This window comes from Zalophus californianus, chromosome 8 (genome assembly GCF_009762305.2).
Source record: "Zalophus californianus isolate mZalCal1 chromosome 8, mZalCal1.pri.v2, whole genome shotgun sequence".
NCBI classification, from domain to species: Eukaryota; Metazoa; Chordata; class Mammalia; order Carnivora; family Otariidae; genus Zalophus; species Zalophus californianus.
This window is the reverse complement of record NC_045602.1, coordinates 135,148,060-135,158,443: the sequence shown is the minus strand read 5'-3', so window position 1 is coordinate 135,158,443 and position 10,384 is coordinate 135,148,060. Positions and strand designations below refer to the sequence as shown.

General features: G+C 49.5%; 1 protein-coding gene across 1 annotated transcript; it reads right to left on the bottom strand.

Moving 5' to 3' along the window:
• Positions 1-1,319: 1,319 nt before the first annotated feature.
• On the bottom strand, positions 1,320-6,603 carry PCK1 (phosphoenolpyruvate carboxykinase 1). Its single transcript, XM_027623959.2, has 10 exons — positions 6,460-6,603; positions 6,032-6,296; positions 5,347-5,528; positions 4,763-4,966; positions 4,446-4,633; positions 3,929-4,091; positions 3,256-3,480; positions 3,032-3,163; positions 2,562-2,657; positions 1,320-2,376 (listed from the first exon to the last, which is right to left on the bottom strand). Exons 2-10 carry the CDS (start codon positions 6,253-6,255, stop codon positions 1,922-1,924), a joined length of 1,869 nt encoding a protein of 622 aa, XP_027479760.1. The 5' UTR covers positions 6,256-6,296; positions 6,460-6,603; the 3' UTR covers positions 1,320-1,921.
• Between the last annotated feature and the right edge of the window lie 3,781 nt (positions 6,604-10,384).

The window sequence follows — 10,384 nt, the reverse complement described above, 5'->3', positions numbered from 1 at the left end:
CCTGCTGAAGGCCCAGAACAGGGCATCTTAACAATGGCCCCCAAACTCTACCTGGAAGCCCCTCGCTGGGGGTGGGGGTGGGGGAACCCTCGGAGCCCAGCAGGGGGCAGAGAAAGAGAAGCCCGGTACCCTGGGGTGGACGCTCCCCTGTTTTGTCTCCCTCAGACGTTCGGTTTCTGAGTCAGAGCACATGCCAAGCAAGGGTTCTGCCGCGAAAAGAAAGACAGGTTTGAAAGCCACCGATTTAAATTAATACAGCAGATAACATTTAATTGCATTAAACGGTTTTTTTCCCCATCAGTTGTTCTGGCATTAGAACATGACACTTTGTCGGGAGAGCTGGGTCAGCGCTCGGCTCTTTGAAAGAAAAGAACGCTCTGGTTGCCGTTTCCCAGCTCCAAGGGATGCTCCTGGCCTCAGTTTCCCCATCTATGAGATTGAGATGATCTCGGCTTCACCTTCCACGCGGAGCAAGGCACCAAGGAGTTTGGGGCAACAAGCGAGTTTGCAGGAGGTAGAAGCAAGGAAAGCCAAGATGCCGGGGTGTGGTGATTAATCTGAGAACACGCGGCTTGCTGGAAGGGCGAGGGGTCAAGCCGCTCTCACCGCCTGTGCCCGGACAGGGAGACAGCAGGTCGAGGGCACAATGTTTATCTGCCAAATGCATGCGCTAAACCCAGCTTCGGGGTCATTTGCATTCTTCCTGACCACCCAACAAACCTGTAAGCCCAGGGACCAGGTGAGGGCTTGAGGCCAAACCACACCCCCTGTTTTTCTCAGGGCCACCCACTGTTGGCACGCTGCTCCGTATACAGAAGGCGCACGATGAATGCTCGCACCATGGAACTCATTTGGCTTTCTCTCTACTCTCCTCCCTTGTGGATGACAGTTGAGAAAAGCGTTGGTCAAAAAGAGTTTACTGACAAAAGCCTGTGAAATTGGCCTCAATTTCCTCAATGTGGGAGGCTGAGCCCCCAGACCCAAACTTTGTCAAAAAGCACATTTTAAATTCTCCCACTTGGTGATGCAAGACCTACCATTTAATGACACTAACTAGTGGCTTCTAGACACTAACTGGTGGTTAATTCAGAAAATCCAAACTGTGGTGCCACGGTACCCTGGGGTGACATTCTCTCTGCTCCCACTTCCCATCTGGCTCCTTTCTGTTCCTCCACCCGCCCCCCCCCCAGCTCACTCCCTCCTTACGGATGATCCTGATGCCCCCAGCTCCTTTGGAGGGGGTTCTGACCACATGATGTTTCATCAGAGAGTTCCTTGCTTCTTGGTGGCCCAGATAAGAAAAACCAAGCAAACGAATCCATCTTTTCTACAAAAGTTTATTTTGTAATTTTTCCAAGAAGAGTTAGGGAAAAAAATTGGAATTACATCAAGGTAAGTAACAAGGGTATATAAAAATAATTTAAACACACATATTAATAATAAAGCAACATTTCTTTCTAGCAACAACTAATAGAGAATCTTGCCCAAGATTTTTCCAAAGGTATTATATACATCTTAGACAAGAAATACAGACACACACGCGCGCGCACACTCACACACCCATCTACACAGCTCAAGTATTTTATCGGTGCATTCCAGCTAACTGATAGAGCTACAGTGATAAAAACAAAAAACCAAAAAAAAATACAAAAAACAGGAAAGCCTAATGCACAGTGTCCTCGGGGTTGAACAAATGTGCACTGGAGAGTGATTTTTGGAGACATGCTAAGATTTCCCTCCCTGATCTCACAGTTACTAGCCTGTACTCTGTGGTCTTATCTGAAACTTGAATCTGCTCATCAGTGTGGTCATTGCGGTAGGATGGGTGGTGTTGGTTCAGGACGTCCCACTCGCTCTTGCTCCCGGCACCTCTCATGGACTGGAGAGGGGGTGATTTCACAGGTGAAGCCCTTGGGTCTGATTACATCTGGCTGATCCTTTGCTTCAGGGCAAGGACCTCTCTCTCGATTTCACAGGGGAGATCGGTGTTAACCTGCTCCTCTAGGTACTTCTGGATGTCTTCCACCTCCTTCTCCCAGAACTCCTTGGAGAGGTGGAAGAGCTCCTTCGTGTTGATGTCCCCCAGGCCTGTCAGGTTCAGGGCCCCCTCCTCGGGGACGTAACCGATGGGCGTGAGCTTGGCACTGGCTTCCCCACTGATGCGGTTGAACATCCACTCTAGCACCCTGGAGTTCTCACCAAAGCCTGGCCAGAGGAATTTGCCTTCCTTGTCTTTCCGGAACCAGTTGACATGGAAGATCTTGGGCAGCTTGGCTACTGGGCGCTGGGCCATGCTGAGCCAGTGGGCCAGGTATTTGCCAAAGTTGTAGCCAAAGAAGGGCCGCATGGCAAAGGGGTCGTGCATGATGACCTTGCCTATTAACAGAGAGGGGGGTGGTGCTGGTAAATGCTCTCATAGGGCAATATCGGTACCATTTATTGTTGACATAGGCATGCTTGGCTTTGTCTCTCCCGCACTACACATACGGACTAGCGGAGACAGACAGACAGAGAGCAGGCCAGTCACTCTCTGTGGTCGTAGATTTTTCCCTTTAATTTACCTTGGTGTTCTGCAGCCGCTGTGGCCTCTGATCGCATGGCCGCCCCCACAAAAACTCCGTGTTGCCAACTGAGAGCTTCATAGACCAGGGGAACACCTGTAGCGGGAGAAAAGGATTGTCCTTTAAAGGCTTTGACACAGACCCTTTGGCTGGCGATGACATCTCACAGACATCTCACAGGAAAGATACGGCCGAACAGTATCTTTCTAACTGAGCTAATTCTGTCCCCCACCAAAGCAAAAGTGCGCAAATACACCACCGAGGCTGCGCAACAGAAAGTTAAACTGGATAGAGCTCCATTAGGTCAAGGATCCAGAAAGGCTATCAGTGCCTTGCCAATTATCCTGGATTTTTGGAAGCTGGAGATCTTTGGCACCCTCTGACAAGGTCATGAGGAAGGAGAGATTCCATGGATGTCCCCTGGAAACGAACACACCCACATTCCCAGGCTGAACGAAGGAGAGCCTCACCAGCAGGTCGGCGACCCCCAAAGATGATGCCCTCAATAGGCACCCCTTCCGGAGACTCCCAGGCGGGGTCGATGATGGGGCACTGGCTGGCAGGCGTGCAGAAGCGTGAGTTAGGATGGGCACAAGGTTCCCCTATAATAGCAAGAGAGGAGAGGCCCCTTAGGGTCTTGTCCAGACAAGTAGTGCTTGTAGGCTAAGCCCCAGGACCTCCAGAAGGGGCTCACCATCCCGGGGGGTCCACTCCTTATTCTTCCACGAAGTGATCCTGATGCCCGGGGCTAGCGCCTGGTCGATACCTTCCCAGTAAATGCCCCCATCACTGGTCTCGGCCACATTGGTGAAGATGGTATTCTTCTGGATGGTCTTGATGGCGTTGGGGTTGGTCTTCACAGAGGTTCCGGGAGCCACACCAAAAAAGCCATTTTCTGGGTTGATAGCCCTTAAGTTACCTGCAAAGTTTTAAACCAAAGAAGTAGAAGTGAATGCCAAACAAAGCCCAACATATATTCTCAGCTCCGGCCAGGCTAATTTTTGTGCGAAATTCTCAAGTCTTTTTTTCTCCCCCTCCTCCCCAGACGAGATTTCTCTTTTCTCATCCGAGCATTATTTTCTACTTTGACACTTTTACAACCCTTTCTTCCTCGTCCCATTTCTACCAGTACTATTTTAACAAATTGATTGTGTCAACAAGTAGCAACATACGGCTCGATTTCAATCCAGAGTCTATATTAAATTAAAGAATGCTTACAGAATACATATTCCTAAGGCTTTGCAAGATGTGAAATAACGAACTTAAAAATCCAAACATTGGATTTGGCAGGATTTGGCATGCCTTAAAAGCCAGAAGTTTGCTTAGGTCCAATTATTATTGTCAACAGTTGGGCCTAAAAGAGTCACCTTGTTGGTCAAACTTCATCCAGGCGATGTCATCACCCACACACTCTATTTTCCACCCAGGGAGGCTGGGGTTCATCATGGCCAGGTTGGTCTTGCCACAGGCACTGGGAAAGGCTGCTGCGAAGTACTTCTTCTGGCCCTTGGGGTTGGTTATGCCCAGGATCTGTTGGGGACAAGATTCCTCCTTAATCTCTTCCTTCCTGTCCCTCCTGGTGGTCAGTGGCTCAGTCTAGGAGAGTGCCCAGAAGCCCCCCAAAGAGAGGTTCCCGAGAGCTATGTCTTCAGGTGTCAAAACGAACTCTTCAAATAATCAAGTCTAAAGGCGCTCCATTGGTCCCATTGCATTTGAAGTGCTTCAAAAGAAGCATTAATAATCATTGGTGGGATTTCTAAATCTGTCCTCCTCGGGGTGGGTCAGGTCTTGCCTAATGGGAGATGCACTTCCGTACACACTCAGACCTCCATGCCCGCACCTCCGAGTCCACACCTTGTGCCTGCAGAACTTCCCACATCTTACCAGCATGTGTTCTGCCAGCCAACCCTCTTCCTTAGCCAGCCGGCTGGCCATCCTGAGGGCAAAGCACTTCTTCCCAAGGAGCGAGTTCCCGCCGTACCCACTCCCAAAGGAGATGATTTCCCTGCGGTCGGGCAGGTGCGCAATGAGTGTCAGCTCTGGGTTACACGGCCAGTTGTTCACCAAAGGCTCTGCACAGGAGGACACATCGCGGGTGAGCATGCCACATCCCCACCTGGGGATCCCCAGAGCAACGGCCCGGGGTTTAAGGCTAAGCTCATTTGTTGCTTGAGCTTCCAATTCTGAAATAATACGCTTACTTTTTAAAGGTAAAGGGCATCCCACAGAATGGAGGCACTTGACGAATTCCCCATCCTCCAGCGCTTCCAGGACAGCTGTGCCCATCCGCGTCATGATGCGCATGCTGGTCACCACGTAGGGTGAATCCGTCAGCTCGATGCCGATCTTCGACAGCGGTGAGCCCAGGGGCCCCATGCTGAATGGGATCACGTACATGGTGCGACCTGTGGGGGCCAGTCGATGGGAACTGATGAGAAATGACCCCACAACCACAGAGCAGGTTAGCCTAGTCTCATGGTCCCCACTAACAGCATCACACCCTTGCTACCAGCACCCCCCCACCCGATTTTGAAGACTCCCCTGGAAACTGAAAGGAATGCCAAAATGAAAGTTTTCATAAACATGCAACGGGTTTCTGCCAAGCTATCCTAAATCCCAGTAGTGAGCCAGACATTTTCAATACACTGCCAGTTTCATACATGAATTTAAAGCTATCTGAGGTCACAGGAGTGTTCATGGCTGTCGTAATTACCCTTAGGACGACATAATAATGTTTGCCTTTGCTTTATTTGATTTTTTCCAGTCAAACAAACGTCTCACTCACCTTTCATGCACCCTGGAAATCGGGCTTTGAACGCTTTCTCAAAGTCCTCCTCTGACATCCAGCGACCTAGTTGGCTGAGGCCAGTTTTGGGGATGGGCATGGTATCTCTTTGCTCTTGGGTAATGATGACTGTCTTGCTTTCAATTCTGGCCACATCCCTGGGGTCAGTGAGAGCCAACCAGCTGCAAACATGAAAAACAGACAGGTTAGGAATGGAGAGGGAAGTGCCGCCATCTTGCCTTGCATCTGTGCCCCAGATTCCCTTCAGCCAAGCGTCCTGTCGGAATGGGCCAGTCCCATTCATTACTGTGCTCTTCCCACACCTAGCAGAGGCCGGGCACACTGACGATGTTCCATAATTGTGGACAACCACACCAGCTGGGGCGTCTTCAAGGAGACATTTGCTAGACTACGAGCTTGTCTTTTAGGAGAGAGCAGGTCTGACTGTCATTTCTATCAGGGATTTAGTTTGCAAAAAGTGTTTGTATGTACCATCTCATTGCAGACCTGAGCCACTCGATGAATGTCATTACACTGAAGTCTGTATGGTTCCACCATTTCATTAAGTTTTTCAAGAGTCGACAACCCACCCCACCCCCCACCCGGTGTTCGTCCACCTCTTGCAGGAGCAGCCCCGCGGTGGCAGAAGGGAGGGTGTGAAGGCAGAGGCTGGGGGCCTGCTTACCAGTTGTTGAGCTTCTGCAGCCTCTTGATCATGCCCTCTCCTTCCATTTGGTCCAGCAGCTGCTGGTTCTCCCGCTCAGAGCCATCACAGATGTGGATATGCTCAGGCTGGCACAGCCTGACGTTGCTCTCCACGAATGCTCTTACCGCCTGGGGCAGGCTGTCTAGGGTGCCCTGGATGACTTTGGCTGAGAAGTTGAGGCCGTTTTGGAGCTGAGGAGGCATCTCCGCAGGGTCGTGCTAAGGACCACGGATGCCAAAATTCCCTGAAAGAGAAAACACAGCTTCTTGAACAAAGTAACTGACGCCCTCAAAGAAACTTAACATACTTGGTTGGGCGGCACCTCACAAGACAGTCAGGGCTCTTAAGGAGAAAAGGAAACGAGCTTGTGTTATCTCTAGAAATGTCAGTTAGAAATCTCTACCTACCTTTCTTCTTTTTGGATGATCTTGATGAGAGATCCAAGGGTTTCTTTCGAGGTTCTTCCTGCTGGTGGACGTGCGTTCCCAGTGGGAAGTCCGCGTTTGCTGTTTGGTGGCAGAAGCTCCTGGCCTTAAATCCCATGGAGGACAAAGGCCCCACCCCTCGGCTACACCCAGGGAGGCTCGTCTCTGATGTCAGGGGCAGGACTTTGGATCAGAGCCACTGTCCGTCATGCTTCTGGACTGGCTCGCCACAATAAGCCCCAGGGAGATAATCATTGAACAGATAGTTGTTAATGAGTGCTGGGAGGCCTTTGTCCCCAGACCAGCCACAGCAAGTTCTTACACAACTTGTGATTGACTAAACTTTGACCCAGTTCACTGCTGATGTCAAACACTCTGCCCTCCCACCCACAGGCAGGTGGGACCCCGCAAGGCTGGTGGGGGCACCTCCTGGACAGCAAAGGTTGTTGGCAGCACATTTTGTGTCCTGCTGGCTGCTAGGTGGCAGAACACCGTCATGGCGAGGCGTCACCGCGCAGTCAAGGCCTAGGGGAAGGATGTGCCCTAATGTAAGTGAATACATGGCTCATTGGCAAAAGTCAGACCTCACTGGGGGTTAATAATCTTACTGAGCGTCCCCTGTGTGCCCCCCCACCCCAAATATAAACTCTGCGAGGGCAGGAATCTCTGCCTATTTTGTTAATTTTTGTATGTACAGTTCCCAGCATATAGTAGGCACCAAACGAGTGAATGCCAGGCATCGTTATAGATGCTTTGCATCAACTGACGCATTGCCACCTTCTGAGCCGGAGCCTATGAACAGCCTATGAACAGACAAGGAAACTGAGGCATAGAGAGGCCAAGTGGCTACTCCCGGCTCCTGGTTATAGGCGATAGAGGGAAGATTGGAACATAAGCCAGCGGGGCTCTGGATCACCCCACCATAGTGTCCCTTGTAAGGTGCCATTTCCTTTTCTGGAATTTTCCATGTATTCTCTAAGCAGTTTCTGGACTGGATGCAGTTACCTGCAGAGATAACTACACACTTCTCATTGCCCTTGCAAGTCTGAGTGTCTGGGGAGTGAAGGGGGCTTGGTGGTTTTGCTAGATTACACTTGAGCAATGAGACCTTTATGCCGGCTATAAAGAATTTGCTTTGCAAGCTGTAAGAATTTCAGTCCAATTTAACGCACTCTGGAGCTGCTTGCTGGCATTTTGAGAGCACTGGGTAAGAAGTCAGGAGCACAGGGCCAGGCTCCCACTCTCTGCAGGCAACCCAACAATGCAGTCGGTGGGCACCTTGTCCCTCGGATGAGGCTGGGTCGGTATTCGCCTACCGCCACCATGGGATGTGCAGAGATAATTCTGTGACTGTGTCTGTAAGGAGCTGTAGAAATACAAGATTCTGGGAAGGGCAATCTCAGACCAAGAGTATCTAAAGGACTACCCAGCAAGCCTTAGTTCCCACAGCAACATTAGGTATACACATGTCACCGTGTTCCACTGAAATTATCAACCCATTGCAATGTCTCATTTACTCGGATTCTTATTCAACCCAATGAATCTCTCGGGATAAACACCATATGAGAGGTTTTCATTTAGTATAAAATTATTTCCCATTTAGGTGACCGGAATTCATTCTTAGTGGCGCTGTCAACCATGCAAGTTTGTGTCATATCTAAATACAACCACAACATAATGCTCAGTTGCTGAGGGACACTTTCTTAGCATCTGACGCCAGTGAAATTAGCCATTCAAATGCACGGCCACAAATACGCAACACACGCATTTATGCCAATGCGGTCCATCTCACCAAATGGGTAGAGATTCCCATTTTGCTGATAAAACTGATGGGTTTCATTCCCTCGAAGAGTCTATAGATTGAAAACAAAAATGAGAAACCAGAACTTATTTGCAGTTCTAAATGCTACCCATAAATTCAAGGTGTTTATGTTCAGAATCTTCCTGGAGAGAAATAGCTAGCTCAATTAAAATGTAGGAGCAGTGGGCCACCACCACCCCTTGGCCAACTGCTTAATTTCCCGCACTGACCTCGGGGAAGGTTGACATGAGTCCTTTGCAATTGTCCCTCGTCAAAATAACGTGAAAAGGCAAACATTGATTCACCTGAAAGTACTGGATTTGTTAGAAGAGGGTGATGCAGACAGAAACAAGGGTGTTGAGGATGCAGGGCAGAAGTATGGACAAAGGTCACTTAGCCCTCTGTTGATAGGACCGCAGGGGAGGCTCCCTGCCCCAAAGGGGTCTTTGCAACTAGAGATGGTCTCCCGGTGTGAGCTGCATTTGTCATTTCTGGGGTAAACGCCATGGGGACCCCCTAATTTTTCAAGGGTGGCTGAAGATGCAAGACTGCTCCTCTTTTTAGCAACATATAAAAAGTGGAACCCAGACAAAACTGTTTTTGTTGGAAGAAGGAGAAGGAAACAGTAGACACTGGGAAAAAAAAATAGTTTCAAACCCTGGAGTTAACGTCTTCACTTCTCCTTGTGAGGTTCCACACACACTTGTAGCTGTGGAAGCTGCGGGCTGGCTGTCCCCAGGGTCCGAGGAGGGAGCGGGCGGGACTCTAGAAAGCCTGTGTGGGGCGGGGCAGCGCAGAAGGCTAGCATGGAAACCAGATGGCTGTCTAGAGCTGCCAAGACTCAAGTGGTGTGAGCAGGTGAGGGTGGGGGCGGGGAACACCTGCCTTCCAGGTAAACGGTGGAAAGGAAACCATGCACTTAGGTGGCGTCTCACAAAGGATGCTGAGGACAGTTTGATGGAGACATATGCTGGTGGTTTCTTCATTATCTGAGAGCCAGTTAAAAACAAACAAACAGACAGGAATTCCAAAGACCATCCACACCAGTGTGTAGACTTCCTGCAGAGCTAAGAGATGCTCGGAGGGATTGCGGGGGCGGGGAGGGTGGATTCCACTGAGACACCCCACAGCACGCAGGGGAGGCCCAGTGAAACGCGCCCAGAGCCTTCTCACGCACAGCAGTCCTGACTTCATCTGTGGTGTGTATCAGTCTTCCATATTGGATCTTTATTTGAACAAGGAATTCCACAGCCAAAACACACTGGGAATCCACCAATCACAACCAATTCCTTCCTTGGAGAAGTGAAACAGCTGAGACCCAGAGGAGGTAAATAGGACATTTTCCCAAACTGAGGCTCTTAAATGCAAGATGACGGCCTCCCCTCTCCACCCCACCAGTGATCAGGTTGACCACAAAAATGCCCCTCAGTTCAGGAATCTGAACTCGTAGGAAAGCATGGCCCTTTCTTGGTAAAGACAGAAAGGGAAGGTTGTTTTCCAGAAGGTGATAAGAAACTAGCAGTGTAAATCGCATGTCTTGTGCTGGAGCCAAAGGTATATGTGCAAGTCAATTCTGGTCTCCATTGCCAAGATGCTACTCCGTGGGCATGGACTGGCCCAGCCATGGAAGTTTCCAAACAGCAAGAAAACATGTTCAGCTGTGTCATGATCTGCCATGGAATCATGTGCCAGGGCAATCCCAGGTGTGTTTGTTAGGGACAAATATTTACATATTCTCCATTTATGGGGTAATCCTAATGTCTTTGCAGTCTGGAGGGTATTTTTACAGTTGAATGAGTTGAATTTCTATTTTGGAGCCATAGAATCATGTAATTGAAAGGGTCCTTAAAATGTTATGTTAATCCAGCTTAATGGATAGGGGGTCTCCTCTGGGGGTGATGACAATGTCTTGGGACTAGACAGAGCACTGTGACTGTACTAAAGCCCACTGGATTGTACACTTTAAGGTGGTTGGGTTTATGTTATATGCATTTTGCCTCAATTAAGAAACAAAAAAGATTCTGTAGCCCAATCTTTTATTTTGAAGAATGTGGGAACAATGAACAGGTGTAGGGAGCAGGTGAACAGGGGAGGTTTATCAGAAGC